At 40.5% G+C, this 19,749-nt stretch overlaps 1 protein-coding gene across 1 annotated transcript in view; it reads right to left on the bottom strand.

Moving 5' to 3' along the window:
- Positions 1-13,518, bottom strand: part of PCSK1 (proprotein convertase subtilisin/kexin type 1) — a 38,467-nt gene extending 24,949 nt beyond the window's left edge. The window contains exons 1-4 of the mRNA XM_063295401.1: positions 13,075-13,518; positions 6,007-6,111; positions 2,307-2,417; positions 802-948 (exon numbers count right to left, since the gene is read on the bottom strand). Of these exons, the coding sequence (XP_063151471.1) occupies positions 802-948; positions 2,307-2,417; positions 6,007-6,111; positions 13,075-13,254 (543 nt within the window). The 5' untranslated portion in view covers positions 13,255-13,518. The remainder of the gene's footprint in view (positions 1-801; positions 949-2,306; positions 2,418-6,006; positions 6,112-13,074) is intronic.
- Between the last annotated feature and the right edge of the window lie 6,231 nt (positions 13,519-19,749).

The raw sequence follows: 19,749 nt of genomic DNA, 5'->3' as shown, positions 1-19,749 counted from the left end.
AGATATGCAGATGATACCACTTTGATGGCTGAAAGTGAAGAGGAACTGCGGAGCCTTATGATGAAGGTGAAAGAAGAAAGTGCAAAAGCTGGCTTGCAGCTAAACCTCAAAAAAACCAAGATTATGGCAGCCAGCTTGATTGATAACTGGCAAATAGAGGGAGAAAATGTAGAAGCAGTGAAAGACTTTGTATTTCTAGGTGCGAAGATCACTGCAGATGCTGACTGCAGTCAGGAAATCAGAAGACGCTTAATCCTTGGGAGAAGAGCAATGACAAATCTCGATAAAATAGTTAAGAGCAGAGACATCATGCTGACAACAAAGGTCCGCATAGTTAAAGCAATGGTGTTCCTCATAGTAACATATGGCTGCGAGAGCTGGACCATAAGGAAGGCTGAGAGAAGGAAGATCAATGCTTTTGAACTGTGGTGTTGGAGGAAAATTCTGAGAGTGCCTTGGACTGCAAGAAGGTCAAACCAGTCCATCCTCCAGGAAATAAAGCCAGACTGCTCACTTGAGGGAACGATATTAAAGGCAAAACTGAAATACTTTGGCCACATAATGAGAAGACAGGACACCCTGGAGAAGGTGCTGATGCTAGGGAGAGTGGAAGGCAAAAGGAAGAGGGGCCAACCAAGGGCAAGATGGATGGATGATATTCTAGAGGTGACGGACTCATCCCTGGGGGAGCTGGGGGTGTTGACGACCGACAGGAAGCTCTGGTGTGGGCTGGTCCATGAAGTCACAAAGAGTCGGAAGCGACTAAACGAATAAATAACAACACTGAAATATTAAACTCACATAGTTAAAATAAATGTCTGTGTGATTCCACTCCAAGCCATCATCAAGCACTGTTATGACAATCCCTTTGCCTGTAATGCCCTTTTGCCATACCGGAAGAACATGGAGATCCAATTTGCGCAAAGATGGGTTCATTCTTGTATCTTGCTAGGAGAAATAAAAGACAATTTATTTATTTATTTGTGCAAATGTTACCAACTTGTTTTGTTCATGTCACATTGTAAAAACCAATTAGTTTTCTTACACATTTATTTTTTAAAAAAATTCTTTTCTATCCTGCCTTTATTATTTTTATAAATAACTCAAGGTGGCAAACATACCTCATACTCCTTCTTCCTCCTATTTTCTTCATAACAACAACCCTGTGTGGTGAGTTGGGCTGAGAGAGAGTGACTGGCCCAAGGTCACCCAGCCAGCTTTCATGCCTCAGGCAGAACTAGAACTCTCGGCCTCCTGGTTTCTAGCCCAGTGCCTTAACCACTAGACCAAACTGGCTCTCATACTGTTTGAATGAATGAATGAATGAATGAATGAATGAATGAAGAATGAATGAATGAATGAATGAAGAATGAATGATAGCCCACTTGCTCCTGCATAGCTTCTGTTTGTTTAATATTACCATTAAGGAAAGCTACTTGTCCATGCCATTTTAAATACTGCTTGCAGAGACACACAATTTAATGAACATTGCTGACAAAACAACCTCTCCCTTACTGAAATTTTGTGTCAGTTCACATGAATTAAATGGCTCATTGAAAAATATGGTTTATATACTATATAATTTTACATTTGATTTGGTTTTCATTTGAGTTCAGCATAAACTTTTGTACAATTGCTTCATGATGCACAGAGTAATTCTGTACACACTAGCCTTGCCCAACTTCTTCCCTCTAGTATGCAGAATTACGAGAAATGAAATCTTAAAGCAAGAGCACAAGATTGGAGAGGGCTGCTATACCTCATTGTCAATTTTGTTTTCTTAGAATCATCTTCTGTTAAAATCATTAGTAGAAAGAAAAGGTCTATTAGTAAAAAGGGGCTGAGTTGCATTGTGGCTGACTGATAAAACAATGGCATCACTTCATCATGTCCTTCCTTTCTTTTCATTTGAGGTACTTATCTTCCCTACTGAATTTTATAAAGCTTGTGCTCTTTCTCACAAGTGCTACTAATCCCAAAATGTAATATATTATATTTGGGCAATTGCAGTAAGAGAATTGTTCTAAACCAGGGAATAGTTTTGTGACTTTCAATTTTCCATTTTCCTAACTGAAACAGAAAATAGTAGTAACTGATAGCTAACATTGTACAAAACTGTACAGTTTTCATCTCAAAATCATAAAACGTTGCAGATAATATTACATACTATAGTTTATAACCTAAAAGCCAACATCTATTATCGTACTTTGAATGATCTCCCAAGTGGTTTAGTGCACTAGTGAAGCAATACTAAAATAATACAGATTCTTCAGACATAAGTTCTACACATGAATTCAAACTCTTACCAGATACCATTGTTGGTTCCACATTGGATCATTGAATAGATTTTCTGCTGAGTCTCCCACTACTGAACGCCTAGTTCGCTTTTTTTCATACTGTTGTTCTGCCCAAGTCACCTAAAATAGCATTAGATATTAAAATAGCAAGAGATGCCTAGGTAAGAAGACAATATTGGAGGTTTTTTGTGTCTATAAATATACACCAAAGTCTTGTTTATTCCATGTATAACCCACACATTTTCTAAGGAACTCAGAGCATCTTTTTTAGAATCACAGTCTTTCTGTAAAACAACATATGCTAATTTAACACTGTTGCAGCTAAGAACAGCTTAAGACTGTCTCATGCCTGGTCTGTGGATGAGATGAAAGTAGTATCATGGAGGTATGGCAGAATAAAGATGTTGCCAAGGGAAAATTATACCATAATAAAATGCAAATAGTGAGAAGTCCAGAATCTAACGTAGCACTTTCTGCAGTATTATGAGAAAGGGAATTGTTCTAAAAGAACAGAGGATATAAAAACAAATGAATTTATGGTCTTGACAGAAACATCCACACTCATGAGAAATCAGCTGGTTAGAATATCACCTGGATATCCTCTGAATTTCTTTTGGTTTTCCATATTTAGTGTGAATGTTCTCTCACTGCATGACTTCATAATCTACAGGTTAACTAGCTTTAATTCTAGGAAAACAGTATGGATAAAATGGCTCCCAATCTCCTCCCTTGCCTTGTTCACCCTATATTTGGGAAATATTAACTTTCTCCAGTTCAATCTTTCTGCGTATTTGGACATTTACATATTGATCCATGTGCTACAGCAGAGGTGAGAGATCTTTTGGGACTCTGGGGTGGTACTATGATTTTTTGCCCTACCTAATTTCCACATGGATCAAGGCCATTAATATTACTAAATAGGTAATATTTAATTTTGGGGCCCTTTTGAGGGTGCAATTTGGGGAGGTTAAGGGGCAAAATAGCCTCTTCTTAGAATCCCTACCTCCCTCAGCGCAAAAACCGGATCTGAAAATTTCATGCCCACTCATGTAAAGCTGGAGGTATGTGGCCCATGAGCCATAGGTTGCATATTCCTGTGCTATGGGATGGGTATACAACCTTCATTCTCATTTTTGTCTTAATGTGAATGCACCTGCATATTCATATATTGATATGAATGATGTTGAACAACTCAAAGAGTACTGCTGGCCATACTTCAGTGTTAGTGTATGACACTGGTTCCATTCCATGGATCATCTTTCATCTTTATCTAAGAGGGTAAGAGTGAAATATCAGCCTATATTTGCTAAACCATAAGTATTTAATATGACCAAAAAATATAAATCACTACAATACACACATATGTCAAAAAGGGAAAATTGGAAGTAACAAAAGGAAGACTACGCAGATGCAATGACAGTTCTGTGAGGGCTTTCTATTGAGCCTTTCTCAAAAGTAGTCTTTAACCCCTTGTACAGAGAGATGAAATCAAGCCTATGAACCTCTAGTCCATAGTAAATGAGTTCAAATACTATAGAATGCCAAAACTGCAGTGGAAATCATCTAGAAACTCATTCCAAAACAGACATGTTTCACATAGGTGTCCACTGCTCGCTTCACCAATAAAAAATAATCACAACAAAAACACGAGTCTTTTGTAGTTGCATTCCAGCATCATATGCAAGTACATAAGTCATGGGATTTGTAACTGCTTGCCCTACCCTCACAACCCTGTGGATGCCTGTGGTATTTTCTTGACTACTTCAGTGGCTTGTTATGGCTTTCTTAAGCTAATGTATACAATCAAAACATACATTCTTGCACATATGCCTGATAAAGCAATTAAAACATTTCCCCCTTTTTGTAGTGGTTTATGCTTGTTGTGACAAGGTGAAAAGTCCCCTGTGCAAGCACCGAGTTATGTCTGACCCTTTGGGGGGACACCACTTTTGTGACGTTTTCTTGGCAGACTATATCGGGGTGGTTCGCCATTGCCTTCCCCAGTCATCACCTTCGCCAGCAAACAGGGTGCTCATTTTACCAACCTCGGAAGGGTGGAAGGCTGAGTCAACCTGAGCCAGCTACCCAAGAATCCAGCTTCCGCTGGGATCGAACTCAGGTTGTGGGGAGAGTTTCAGTTGCAATACTGCTGCCTACCACTCTGCGCCACACGAGGCTCTTTTATGCTTGTTAGTCATGTTAAATACTTATATATTTATAAGACTTTCTGCACAATAAAGACTGGTATTTCTCTCTGCTTTCATCTGAGTGATGGAGATCAGAGATGCTTATTCCTCTTTTTTGTTGTTACTTTCTGACACCTTCTCCACACATGACATATGAGCACATGGGCTGTACAGGGCAACAGAGTGACTTTGTTCAGGACTTTCTATGAATTTAACTATTGAGGGATGACTCCAAGGCCACAACATCAGGGAGAGCAGCTGCCTAGGTAACAGATTTTTGATACCATGAAAAAGTAACAAATAGTTAATTATTACTGCATTTGCAATATATTTTTGGGTGTTCTTTGCCAGAGAGGAAAGTGTAGGTTGAGGGACTTTTTTTTTAAACTTGATTACCCCCCTCAGCGATAGGTATTGTGTGCTCCATGATTTTTAGGGATCAGGCACCATTTGCTCCTCCAATTTCAGGCAACAAAATGTCTTATCCCTGAGTGCCTCAGCAATTGTGGGAGGATGCATAAAATATCTTCCACATACCTGTGAGCATGTTATGAAATTTACATAGGCAGTTATCCTTCTGATGTTTTGTTTTGTTTTGTTTTTCCTTGCTGTGTGCACCTTTTGGCCTCTGCCCCTATGAATGAGGAAACAGCTGCAGAGCTGAGTTGGGAGACATATCCTGTACTAGAACCAGAGTTGTTCTTTGCAGTTAGTATGTTCTCAGTATGACAACATAACTGCATGTGATTGTGAACAAATCACATTTAGTAAGCTCTTACTATGAGGTCATAACTAATAATAGAATAAGTAGATCAATGAGAAAGATACTACAGTCTGATTAATGGAGCATGTCTATATACTATTTATTGGCAAATTTTAAAAATTATACTGCTAATTTATTACTGGTCTTGCTTTATTATTTTGGGAAACCAAATTCCACTTTTATAACCCGGCCATTGATTTTTAATTTTAAGAAGATAATAAAAACCACTGAAGCCTGACAAGAAGGCAGCATCTTTGATCCAGCAGTGATGATCCATAATCCAAGAACCAAACTGGATGATACTGGCATGTTTTTAACATTTTTACCATAAAAGATATATGCCCATTCTATGGGATTCCCCACCATCAAGAATTTTGTCATGGAAGCTCAAGACACCACTGCTTTTTATAATAACATCATTTGGAATACAAATTTGGTATGCTTATAAAGTGGACCAGAAATCTGATCTGGACTCTTTGCCTCATCTCTCATGGCTTTTGCTGCCTAAGATGAAGGACAAGATGGTACCTCTTCATTCCATGTGCAGACGTTGATCAGATTGTTCATCCAGTCTTATTTCCTAAGTGCAGCAAGCTGGTGTAGGGATACGGTGTAGGCCTGGCTATCCAGCTCTATCCCACCTGTATTTATTTATTTATTTGGAGGCAAAAGCTTCTGTGTTGAGTGAGATTTACTCACTTAGAAGTGGGTTTAGAATTGCCATCTAAGAGAAACTATGAAGTGTACATGTACTACTTACACGATGATCATCTGTGAGTCGTCTAGTGATATGAGAAGCACTTCGTCGAGATCTTCTAGGGTGGTTCTTATGTCTAAATAGATAATGATTTTCAAGTGATCCAATCTGTAAAGCACAGAACAATTTTAAAATATTTTTCCCATATGCACAGCAGCAAGAAACAATCAAAACTGCTCAGAAATGCTTTCAGTTTAAGGACTGAAAGCATGCAGGAGTACCTAACTGCCTAATAAAATGTGTTTTAAAAACAAAGGGATGGGAAGCAGAATTATGTTCTACCAGTACTTTCAGATATTGTGTATGTTTGTGTAGAAATGAAAGTGCATTGGTTTTATTTAATGGTAACGTGCACCAAATAGGATAACTTGAACATTGGAACATGTGATTAAATTCATTTTAAGAATAAATAGAAACAAATAGGACATGTTCATCTGCAGGAGCTTGCTGCTATCCTCAGAATGACAAAAGTAGTTGTGTTGTAAGCTCCTTCCCTTTCATTAATTGTGCAATGTCTGAATGTAGGCACAAAAAGAGAGGGGCTTGCTTTTGTCGTTTTGCTCCCCCTGCCCCATTGCCACTGAAATAGCTTCTAGCTACATTATATGTGGAGCTAGTAAGCTCTGTTGTTTATAGCACAGCATCCCTCTGACTTTCTCCTCATCCTGAACAAAGCTTGAGTCTATGTGACTACATTTTCTCACCCCAGTTCTTACAGAGCAACCTTAATAATGTTTACTCAGGAATAAATCCCACTGATTTCAATAGAATTGACTTGGCTCCATTTCCCTCATGATCTGTCTACTGTACACATTGCAAAACTGGAGCCATATTGCTGCTACCACCCACTACTGTTACTACTTTCTTAAAACTTTATTTATTAATTTTTGTATGCTTCTATCTGTAAACCTCAGCATTTTGTTTCAATATTTTTGTTTCCACTATCATAAACTCTTTTCATTAGTGAAAATACTTTATTCTCATACATTTTTATTGTTGTCAAATACAGAATCATAGAACTACAAAGATAGAAGAATCCATGTATGCCCTTAAATCCAGTTTGCTGATAAGAGCAGGAATTCAGATTATAGCATCCCTAAGAGATGGTTGTCTAGCCTCTGCTTGAATATATCCAATGAAGGTGGGCTCATCATGTCTCTGGATCCCTTATTATCAGGAAATGGGGTGGGCTTGTACATTTAATTTGCTTTCTGGTAATTTACATTCATTATTCAGGATCTTGTATTCAGGAACAATAGAAAATAAGTCTTCTTCTGTGTGGCATTTGTTCAGGTATTTAAGAATGCAATCATATCCCACTCCCTTAGCCTTCTTTTCTCAAGGTTAAACATACTCAGCTCTTTCAATCTCACTTCATAGGACTTATTTTTCTTTTTGTTCTATTATTATTCTCACTGAACTTCTCTAAACCTGCTCCAGTTTCTCTAAATATTTCTTAAAGTGTGGTGCCCAGAATTGAGATGGGGTCTGACTAAAAAGAATAAATTATTATTTCCCATGAGTTGGAAACCATGTTTCTGTTGATGCAGCCTAAAACTGCATTTTCCCCATTTCTTTTCTCTTTTGCAGCCATATCACACTGTCAATTCATATTCAGTTTTTAATTCACTACAGACATAGTGGAAATCCTGATCTGGTGTCTAGAGTCTGTCAGGGTCTGGATGGGGAGAAACAGGCTCAGACTCAAGCCAAGCAAGATGGAATTACTTAATTTAGAAGTCTGATAATTCTGGGACAGTACCAAATTTGGCTGTGGATGGAGTTGGTCCCATGGAAAACATACTTGCAACTTGGGGGTCCTCCTGGAAGAGCAGGTAGAAGCCATGGCCAAGAAGGCCTTTGCCCAGCTGAACAGAAGGCACTGAAGAGGGTTATTCATGCCCTTGTCATCTGTCATTTGGATCACTGTAATGTACTTAGCTTGGGACTGTCCTTAAAAAGTGCATAGAAACTTCAACTAGAGCAATGGGCAGTGGTCTTTGTGTTTATGGGAGAGCCTGCTTACTGCATTTGCTACTGGTATATTTCTAAGTACAATTCAAGTTGATGATTATCACATATACAGCTAAGCACCTTGGTATCTATAAGACTGTCTTTCTCAAATCAGTTCTGCCCAGCAGTCCAAATGACCAGAAAATTACTGCTGAAGGTCTTAAGCTATCAGAAGGCTCCACGAATGGGAACCCCAAAGCAAGCATTCTCTGTGTGGGCTCCACTCTTCTGAAAAGTTCTCCCCTCACCCTGCCCCAAGTCAGCATTCATTCCAATTCTTATGGTTTTCCCAAAGCTTGTTAAAACTTGCCTGTTTCAGAGACTGGTCAACAATGGCTCTTTTGTGATAGATGAATGACATGATGTTTATGGATGATTTTTTTTTGTACTGTAATTTAAGGTATTCTTGTATTGGTATCATATTACTGTTCCTCTTTATGTTCTTCTTCTTAGAGTTTCTTCAGACTGAATATCTATCTATCTATCTATCTATCTATCTATCTATCTATCTATCTATCTTCCATCCTTCCATCCTTCCATCCATCCATCCATCCATCCATCCATCCTTCCTTCCTTCCTTCCTTCCATCCATCCATCCATCCATCCATCCATCCTTCCATCCATCCATCCATCCATCCATCCATCCTTTGAGTCAGCCTGAGCTGCTGGTGTCCACATGGGTAAGTCCATGAGGTTTTCTGGGCAAGATTTTTCAGAAGTGCTTTGACACTGTTGCCTTTTTCTTTAGGTTGAGGGAGTGACTGGCCCAGAGTTACCCAGTTGTCTTCATGTTTAAGGCAGGATTAGAAGTCACAGTCTCATAGCTTTTAGCCCAGTACCTTTAGCTTCTACATCAAACTGGCTGTCAAAGTATTATTAGAATGTATAAAGATAAAAATAAAATACTATTCCAAGCTTTTCTTTACAAGTACTATTACCAAGCTACATCCTATGTCTGTGCATTTGATTTTGTTTCTTAAGTTAGTAATTTTACATTAAATTCTATTAAAATTCATTCTATCATTTTCATTCTATTTCTCTAACCTCCATATTCCAATGTGCTAGGAAACGTTTCTTCCACGTCATCCTGTGCTCCTCCTCTCCACCTTTTGACCTATCAGCTGGTCTACTCTGGGCACAAGTTTACTGCCGTTTCTAAAGAGTGCTAGACTCCTATTTAGAAATTGTCTCACTGGCAGATTAGAGGGGCTGAGCAGCTTTGCACCATGCCCCACCCCACCCGACTTTAAGGAGAGTAATTAGTAGTTGTTCTTCCTACCAGAAGGTAATGCTCAGTGGGATGGGAAGCAAAACCAGGGGAATCCATTAATCACCTTTCTTAACTTTACCTTCACCAAAATTGTAAGAACAGCAGCATTCCCTGGTCTAATTCCTGGGACAGTGCAATTTACATTGGCATACTTTTTCACCAACTCCAGGACTTGAGGATGGCACATTATGGCTGTGCCCTTAGTTCTTAGTCACGAATTTCTCATGTCCTGTAATAATTTCCTCTCTTCTTCCTGCTCTGTATTAGTGATTTCAGTTTTCTTCTTTGTGATATTAAGATAATTAATATATGAACCCTGAATACAATGTGTTTAATTACTCTAATTCTCATCACCAGCTCACAATAATTAAACCTAGGATTAGCAAAAATTTATGGTAGAATTGTTCATATTGCTATAATTAAATGGTCTGCTACTGACATTTCTCCCTATACGTTTTTCTATGAAATGCCTTTAATTTTTCAAGCTTTAAATAAATAAAAAAGCAAAAATGGTTGCTTGTTCTGAAACCTTATTTTTACTATATAGTGCTCAAGGGCGTAACATTTCCAGAGGAGTATTACTCATCAAATGTTGATCTAAATATTGATATTACTTTAAAACATTTTGATAAGGAAGTAAGTTTTCTTCCTCCCACAGTGACTTTATACAGAGATCTGAATATTTTGAGAAATATGTTCCTAGAAATATATTTATTACCAGTGATAAATAGCATGCTATTTACTGCTTGATACTGGTTTAAAATTTCATGTATGGAAAGAAGGCTATCTCTAGAGCCAATCTGTTTAAATGCAAAAGTAAGAAATTACCAAGAAGCTTGTAGATACAGGTAATCGCCACACAATTCAAAACTACAAATTGTTGTTTCTTTACACAATGCTGTTATACATGAAATTTTAAAACAAATGTAGTGATTGAGTGATTTTACCTTCAGTTAAATAGTAATTTGATTAGTCTACATTCTGTTCAGTATAAATTGTTACTGGAATTTTAATTGGGATAGGAAATGTGAGCTTCTGGAGATGCAGTAGCTGGCTGATTCCTATATTATGAAAGCAGAATGGCTGCTACTATTTTTTTTTTCTTTTGCTTTGGTGGTGGTGCTTTGTATGTCTATGTATGAGCTCCATGCCATAGCTATAAGTAATTCAGTAACTTCTGCATAAATCTGATGGGAGTTAGTAAATAGCCATGCTATAGCACTTGCCATGATAGCTCAGAGAAATATTCATCATAATTGACTACGGTTTTCTTTCCCAATTAGTTTGTTCTCAGTTTAGTGTCACACTTAGGGTATGATCCATTATGATGTGTTCCTCTTCAAGCTTTTCCATGAAATTACATTACATTTCATTTTATTTTAAAATCACATTAAATTACTGGACAACAACAAAGCACAAAAAGACTGCTAAAGAAATAAACACACTGGTTATGATCCATAATGGATCATGGATATACATGCAGGAATACAGTATAAAGATAGCTTAAACATAAGCTTGTCATTCAGTGACAGATTAGATATATGTTATATAGCATATAAGACATTTGTATGCATATGAGAGCAGTTAGATAAGAATAGGTGATTTGATATGACTAAAATTGTGTCAGAAATTTTCTCAATAGAAAATAAACAGATTTCATAGTGGTATAATATATTTTATTTAAACAATCATATTCTTTCCTAATTTTTTCATAATGTGTTTATGCTGGAATAAATATACAAGTATTTGCAAATTTCTGGCATTATATAAATGAAAATGCACACTTAGAGAAAAGTTCATAAATTGAGCAGTGCATACTTTATCTTCCTGATTTCAAAATCGAGAGAGAGAGAGAGAGAGAGAGAGAGAGAGAGAGAGAGAGAGAGAGAGAGAGAGAAGTGTATGTGTGTGAGCGTGCATAACATGCATTATAATCTATACAATGAACCAGGTTTCAGAGGTGAGCTCAGCATTCTAAATTTTAAATGAAATTTTATGCTGACGTGCTGATCACAGGTTCAAATTAAGTATTATCTATTCAATAGGAGTGTTGTTGAGCTTATGAATGAATTAATTTGCTCAAGAAGAAATCTGATGATGGAGTATACATATCTACAATGGCTCACCAATAAACAGATATCCTATGGAAGACTGCAAAGTGGAATTAATTGCAGATTATTAATTGCAACTCTTTTGTAACAATTTATTATGCTGTGTTATTTGAAAGATTAGATTTGAGTGATTCCTTGGTGGCACAGACTGATCAGCTGACATACAGTGGATCCTCCATGTATTGCTGAATTACACTTCCAGCATTGGCCATGTTAGCTTGATCTCCCAGGAGCTGTAGAAAACTAAGCCTCCCCATCTCTGGCATATAGATGAATACAGTTAGTAAACCTATAATGTCTTTCATCTCAATGTTTTGTCTCTGTTTCTTTTGTTTGTCTGACTTGTTGCCAGTGCAATTTTGACAGCAACCTGTGCTGTATAAGAGTGAGCTGGTTCATCTAAGGCAGCAATGAATCAGATCTTGCACACTTTTATTTGCCATTGTAGCCATTTATAAACTGGCGAGTGTCAGTCACCATATACTTATCTAACACACACACACACACATCACATTTTATACATATACACACCATAAAGCTTGGCCAAGATAAACAAATCAAGATGATAAAAGAGAAAACAGTTGAGGCACAAAAATATCCCTAAGTGTTGAAGACTAGGGGTTACTAAATGTAGCTATGCCTTTAGCCTCCGACATCTTGATTATTGTTTTTTTTTAAGTAGTGCTGTAACTTATTTTTGCCTAGACCTTCTGATTGGTTACTCCTTCTTGCATAATCTCAAATGTCTGTAGCTCTTCAGTACAGAACCGATTCCTACCCCGACCCAGAAACAGTCTGTTCTCTTACTCCTAAACCTAAACCCACCACATCTGAAAGAGATCATGAACATCAGAACCTCAGCAGTGGCATTTGGGAAACTGAAAGGGTTAAGGCCAAGCCAAGTGGAGCTCCCAGAGGGCTAACACCTATGAGCATCTCTCTGTTCCCTGCCTTACAATTTCCAGCATCTGCTGCTGATTTTGCTCCACTCCAGCCCATTAGGCTTCCTCGCTGGCAGAACTCACTGGCATGTGCAGCCCTCCTCAGCCTTAGCCCCACATCATCCCTTGCCTCCAATGCCGCCATCATGGCTGGGGTGGACTGTTTTACCTACGGGGTTACTTCACAGGTTATTGGTCGTACTTGTTGTTTTAATCCTGGTACACTGCTTAGAGTCATAGTTGTGAGGTGGGCAGTGAAATAAATAAATAAATAAATAAATAAATAAATAAATAAATAAATAAATAAGCAAGCAAAGAAAGAAATATCTGTTGAAGGGGAAAATGCAGCCATGGCAAGGGGGTGGACAACCAGGGGCGACAATTCTGTAGAAGGAAGATGTGGCAGGGGAGAACTGAGAAAGAACTCAGAAGTTTCTCACCAGGAGCTAGGAGTGACAACTTGCTTCTTGAACTAAAAAGCTCCTGGTTGCAACAACAGCAATAACAACGACGAGGAAGAAGGCATCCTTGAAGGCAGAGAGTCTCTGGAAAAGATTGCAAGGAAGGCGTGCAGCGCTCTTCCCAAAGCCAAAACAGGCAACAGTTTCTTACCAAGTGCATCTCCTGCCAGTTACAGAGGGATTCATTTTCATTCTCTTCGCTTCGGGGAAGAGGAAAGTTGCCTGCTTTAAAGAAAGAAAAGGAAAGCAAGGTGCGGGGAGGGGTCGCGCCTTACCTGTCCCAGAAGCTCATAGTCCAACTCGTCTGCGATGGCCTTTGCCGCTTCTGGACCGCCCGGGATCTCGGCTGCCCATTCATTGACAAATTGCCGCTCCGCCTGGGCCAGCAGGACCACAGGCCAGGCGCAGAGCAGAGCCGCGAGGACGCCCTGCCCTGCCCGGCATCTCTTTCCCATGACCCCAGGAGAGCGAAAGGGATATTCCAGGAAGAGGAGATGAATTCTGGATACAATCGGGAAATGTTGGCTGGAGAAGGTGAGGAAAGTCCCTTCGGCGCTGGTTGCTACGCGAGCAGGCGCAGGAAAGGAAGGAGCCCGCAGTTGCTAAGAAAGTGCCTCGCCGCTGTCGCCGTCTTCGCTCTCTGCCCGTCTCATGCCGGAGCCGGGCTCCGAGCCGCCACGGCCAGAATGGGGATGAGCGCCTACACGTCAGAAGGACGAAAGCGCTCCCTGACGTCAGATCTCCGGCCTGGATTCTTGCTGGATGTTCCCCGGGGAGAGGAGAGGAGAGGAGGAGCGGAGCCTTCGCCAACGCAGGCAGAGGCTACGGGCTCGCGAGCAAAATAATCCAGCTAATACCACCGCGCAGCCGAGAGGAGGAAGGGCGAGGAGCTGTCCGCGGTGCCCAGCGCCTCCGCTCCACCCCGCGCCTTCGCCATTCCCCCTCCATGCCTGGTACACAAACCACCCATCCGGCAGCCGAGCCAAGCTCGCCCCCGCTGGGAAATGGCTCGAGAGGGAATCCGCGCTAGCGGTGGCTTCCCCAGCCCGTGCCGCCCTCTTGCTCGGGCTGTGGCTTAGGCTGGGCGACGCCTGCCCTAAAGATCTTACGATTTGGGAGCGGCGGTGCTCCGGCTGCGGTGGTGTGGGGTGTCGGGTAGGGGGAAAAGGGAGGGGAAAGGGTTCCCAGATGTTGGAATCAGCCGGGGGGGGGGGCGGAGGTGGGAACGGGGTAAATTTCTAGAAGGCAAAAGAGATGGGAGGAGGCATGCGAGTAACATCTCTTTCTTAGAAGTGCAGTGGTGCGATCCGAGAGGGCTCTTTCCCTTTTCCTGAGCTGTGTGTGTGTGTGTGTGTGTGTGTGTGTGTGTGTGTGTGTGTGTAGGGAGCTCAGTCCACAGGTCTCTCCGCAGCTGCCTTTAGAAAGATGAAGTCAGTGATCAATAAAGGTTGCTCCCACTCCTACTGGTGGGTAGGGAGACCTTTTCTGCAGAAGGCAAAAGAATGAGAAGGTAGCCAAACACAGGGCATGGTTGCTATCATCCCCTTTAATGGGATGAGGTGGTGGGAAGGTGAAGAACCAGGGGCAGAACCTTGCACCCTGCAACATATTCGTTGATTCATACAAGATTCCTTACCTTGTTATTGTTTTAACTTGGTTTCTGGGTTTGCACAACGTGTTGAACATAATTTATCTGAAAGAGCTGGCTTTGCACAATGTAGTTCAATGTCTTCAAGTGGGAGTTTACTCCAAGTCAGTGGCATCCGTGGGAAGGAGTAAGAGGGGCAGAATGATGAAAGTGGATACCCATACTTCTAGGGATTATATGGATAAACGCTCACCATTTTGACCTGCATTTAGAGATTACTGGTACTTCTTCCAAGGACATTCTAGCAAAGTCTTTGTCCTATCCATCTATCTTAACCATTGTCTTTCCTTTCGTCCACGTTCCTTTCGTGACTTCATGGACCAGCCCACACCAGAGCTTCCTGTCAGTCATCAACACCCCCAGCTCCCCCAGGGACGAGTCTGTCACCTCTAGAATATCATCCATCCACCTTGTCCTTGGTCGGCCCCTCTTCCTTTTGTCCTCCACTCTCCCTAGCATCAGCATCTTCTCCAGGGTGTCCTGTCTTCTCATTATGTGGCCAAAGTATTTCAGTTTTGCCTTTAATATCATTCCCTCAAGTGAGCAGTCTGGCTTGATTTCCTGGAGGATGGACTGGTTTGATCTTGCAGTCCAAGGCACTCTCAGAATTTTCCTCCAACACCACAGTTCCAAAGCATCTATATTCCTTCTCTCAGCCTTCCTTATGGTCCAGCTCTCGCAGCCATATGTTACTACGGGGAACACCAAGTCTCCTGTGATGAAAATAACATCTCTTTTAGGCGTGTTGTCCAGTAGGTGCTGCAGATCCTCATAGAACTGCTCTACTTCAGCTTCTTCAGCATCTGTGGTTGGGGTGTATATTTGGATCACTGTGATGCTAGATGGCTTGCCCTCAATTCGAATTGAGATCATTCTATTGTTTTTTGGATTGTATCCAAGCACTGCTTTAGCCACTTGACTATTAATTATGAAGGCTACTCCACTTCTTCTGTGGTCCTCTTGTCCACAGTAGTAGATCTGGTGGTCATTTGATGTGAAGTGGCCCATTCCAGTCCATTTCAGTTCACTGACTCCCAAAATGTCTATCTTTAATCTTGACATCTCACCAATAACCACATCCAATTTTCCCTGGCTCATAGATCTGACATTCCAGGTTCCAATGGTGTGTTGATCCTTAGAACATCGGATTCGCCGTTCACCACCAGCACCGTCGGCCGCTAGCTGTCCTTTCGGCTTTGAGCTAGCTGCGTCATCACGTCTGGGGCTAGTTGAGCTCATCCTCTGTTCCTCCCCAGTAGCATTTTGACCATATTCTGACCTGGGGGTCTCATCTTCCGATGGTATACCGACATATCTCTGGTTGTACCAATCCATTTAGTTTTCACGGCAAGAATACTGGGGTGGGTTGCCATTACCTTCCCCAGGGATCGCATTTAGTCTGACCTCTCTGTCATGACCTTCCCGTCTTGGGTGGCCCTTCACGGTTTAGCTCATGGCATCATTGAGGTGCTCAAGCTCCAGCACCACGACAAGGTAATGATCCTTTGCTGAAGCGCTTTAAGTTATTGGGCTAAAAACACATTCTAGTTTGATGGATGAGATTGGTGAGGGTTGGAGTTCCTAAGGTATCCATTTGACTTCAGGAATCAGATTTGGTTTTAGATCCATGACTACTTCAGCATTACCATCACCCACTTTTCTTATCCAGTTCATCAGCCAGACTCTAATCTTAGCCAAATACATTAATATATGACTACCTCTACGCATGTAAGCTTTCTTTGTATACCGCATGGGTCATACATAACTTTTATCATTCAGTGCAGCCTCTGTTTTGATGATAGTGAGAATGCCAATAAATATGGCCTTTTAAATACGTCCCAGATGATTGCAGAAAAAGTCTTTTTCACTTCAATTATATGTATGAAAATTATTTAGGAAGAAGAAACAGGCCAGACTATTTCCTTTCAAGGCAGTCTGGTGTGTGACTCTTCAGAGGTAGGTCCCATTGGATCAGGGTGTGAAGAATTGCCTAGGTTTGCTTGAGGCAGGTCTGTGCAACTTTCTTTGGGTTTTGAATGTTCCAGCTCCACACAGTAATCTTAAAACTGGTTGTGCTGGAGGAAAATTAAATCAGATTAAATATTAGTATTATTCTCTTATATTAATTTGATTATTTAATTGTTCAGTGTTCACACCTACACATTTATAGTGCTCTCCAATTCCTTACATTTCTGGTGATTTCAAAATTGCATATAAGTTAAGGATCTGAGGAAAAAATAACTCTCATACATACATTCTCACTCACTCACATCTCATATGCAGAGGGAGGCATGGACATGTGCGGTGGTGGGTTTCAGAATCTGTGGGAACACATTTGTGGATGTGGGCATGTACAAGTACTTCCTGTCAGGTGGCCTGTAGTTCTAGGCCAAAAGCTGGACAACCACAACTTAATGAGTAGTCACATTTTCTACCATTCCCTTCTTTCCCACAGCTGCTATCCCCATATATCTTTGGATTATACACCTTCCCTCATAAGAGCTCCCAAATCTTTCTCATATATCAGCTTCAGGATTTGTTTAATGATGGTTAAATGCTGGTTTTCCCCTGCCCTCTGAATCTCTCCTTAACCATATTTATTTCAGTTCATACAGCTTCAGTTTTTCTTCTGTGTCTAGATGAGATGTTCAGATGAGAGGCATATATTCCTTAAGCTCTGTTACAGTGAGCTTCTGTTGTATTTTTATACTGTATTGTGTTTTACTATATTACATTAATATTTATTTTAAGCTGTCCTGCATACTTCTAAAAATCAATAAAAAAAGAAGTCCTCTTTTAACACACTCAGGTACATTAAATTTTAGGGTTAGCTGAATTGCTAATGGGGAATTGTCAATCCTCAGTCTTCGTTCTGAGCTTGGAGGCAGACAGTATCACCTTACACTATTTGTTCATTCTTCTTGCTGTTAGTTAACATCTTTTCAAGTTTCTTTGTGACGTTGTGCTGCTTAAATTGTTAAATGAGGATCTATTATTATTAGAGGTAAAAGGAAGAGATGCTGACCACATTAGATTATTGTTAGCACAGGACAGGAATTGTGATCAAAGATCATCTGTGTCACAAGTAGTTGCTTATTGGATGTTTACAGCTTAATTGTCATAGATTCATTTTATATATGTACTCAGAAAGATATAATTTCCTACCTTTTTTCCTTTTTTAATTACTTCCTGCTAAATTGAGATGTGTTGGAGGATGTCTGGTGACACCTCTTCAAGAGAAACATATGGCTGTTGCTATTTTTATGCATAGTTTCATCTCAACTTCATACTCAAAGTAACATGGAAAAAGGATTGTGCTCACTCTTAGGTAAGGTTGTTAAGAAGGCAGTCAACTTGTAGTTTTGAAGAAGCCTGGAGAAGTGAATAGTCTTAAACCCTTTCAGTTGGATTTCAGGCTAGAACATAGTCCTGAGACTGCACTGATTGTGCTTTTCAATAACCTATGGTGGAACTAGAATGGGGGAAGTCCATCTCTACTGGCCCTCTTTGAGCTCTCAGTGGCCTTCAATACTGTTAACCATAATGACCTTCTGGATTGGTGAAGAGAACTGGGAGTAGGAGGCATAGTGTTGCCTCCTTTCTCTATGGTTGCTTCCAGTTGATATTGGTGGGTGTGGGAAAGGTCTAGCCCTAGGCCCCTGTTTTATGGGATGCCGCAGGAATCATTATTTCCTCACTTTTGTTTAACATCTACATGAAGCACTGGTGAGGTTATCTGTTGGCAGAGCATCAAGTACCATTGGTATACAATTCTGTATACATCTCTGCCCCTGACTGACCAAGTGATACTGTCTTGGTTCTGTCCCAATGTCTGGAGGTTCTGGGGGTCTGCATGGGGAAAACAGGCTCTGGCTTGCTCCTAGCAAAATTGAGTGGCTGTAGGTTTTGATCCTCTGAGGATCCAGTTCTGGAGGTTTTCCCATTTTTAGTTCTGGCTGGGTCTGAACTCCCCTCTCAGAGCTGGTTTGTAATTTGGGGTTCTGCTGGATTCATAGCTCCTACTTGAAGACCAGAGGACCTTTCTGCAAGTTTATGTTGTGTACCCATTGCATCTTTTTCTAGATCAGGAAGCTCTGCTCATGGTCACTCATACCCTAGTCACCAACCTGTTGGGTTTCTACATGGGGCTACCTTTGAAGACCAATTGGAAACTGCAGCTGGTCCAGAATGCAGCAGTGGAGATAGTAATGGTTATGCCTTGCTATACCCATGTAACATTTATGTAACATGTAACTTTGTGAGCTGCACTGGCTTCTAGTAGGTTTCCATGTGTAATTCAATGTGCTGATTATCACCTATGAAGCCCTATATGGCACTGGGTTACTTGTGAGATTGCCTCTCCCTGGTCAGCTCTGCCTGCAGCACAAAGTGAGCATGCTTCAGATTCGCTCTCTGAAACCGTGTCATCTAATGGGATTTAGGAGGCAGCCTTCTCTGCCCTTTGGAATGATTTCCAATCCCTTGATGTTTGGATGGCTCTGACCTTATTGGCCTTCTGTAGAGCTGCAAAGACCTGGCTTTTAGATGAACCCATTCTGTGATATGTATGTATGTTTTTATTGCCAGTCTCAATTGTGTATTGATTCTATTTTTTATTTTGTTGGGATTATTTTGGTTTTTTTAAATTTTATTCCTTTTTATTTTTCTTTTTGTATGCTGCCCAGAGTTACAAATTGTGAGAGAAGCAGCCTTATAAATCTTTTAAATAAATAAGAACAAAAGTTTGGATTATAATTTATGTATAAGTTATTAGGAAGAACTGCACTGAACCACAGCACACTTAGAAGCAGTGAACAGCTCACAGAACATATCTGATTTTCATTTCAGCTATCAACAAGCAAGTGGCAACATCTGGGTGACCTTGTCTAGGCCAGGAGACTAAACAGGTTGGGACTAGTTAGTACTTAGATGAGAGGCTCCAGGGAACACAAGGACTGCAGGCTAGACTAGGTTGTCAAAAAAGGAAGGGAAGGGAAGGGAAGGGAAGGGAAGGGAAGGGAAGGGAAGGGAAGGGAAAAGATAATATTATATCCTGGAAGAAGTCAATACCAAACTACTACTGTACTTTTGTCAAGAAAACTGCATGTCACCAGGAGCTGACCTCAACTCAAAGGAGATAACATCTAGAGTTGAGAGAAGAGAAAGCATATGAATAATCATAAATAAATAAATAATCTTTTATCACTGAGTGGCTTCGGCACAAAGATTCCCTTTATGGAGGGAGCTTAGATTTTTAAAAATGCAACTAAAACCTCTCACACCACCTCCATATTGTTTCAGA

This window comes from Candoia aspera, chromosome 2 (genome assembly GCF_035149785.1).
Source record: "Candoia aspera isolate rCanAsp1 chromosome 2, rCanAsp1.hap2, whole genome shotgun sequence".
NCBI classification, from domain to species: domain Eukaryota; kingdom Metazoa; phylum Chordata; class Lepidosauria; order Squamata; family Boidae; genus Candoia; species Candoia aspera.
The sequence above is the reverse complement of the archived record's forward strand: the minus strand, read 5'-3'. Positions and strand labels throughout refer to the sequence as shown.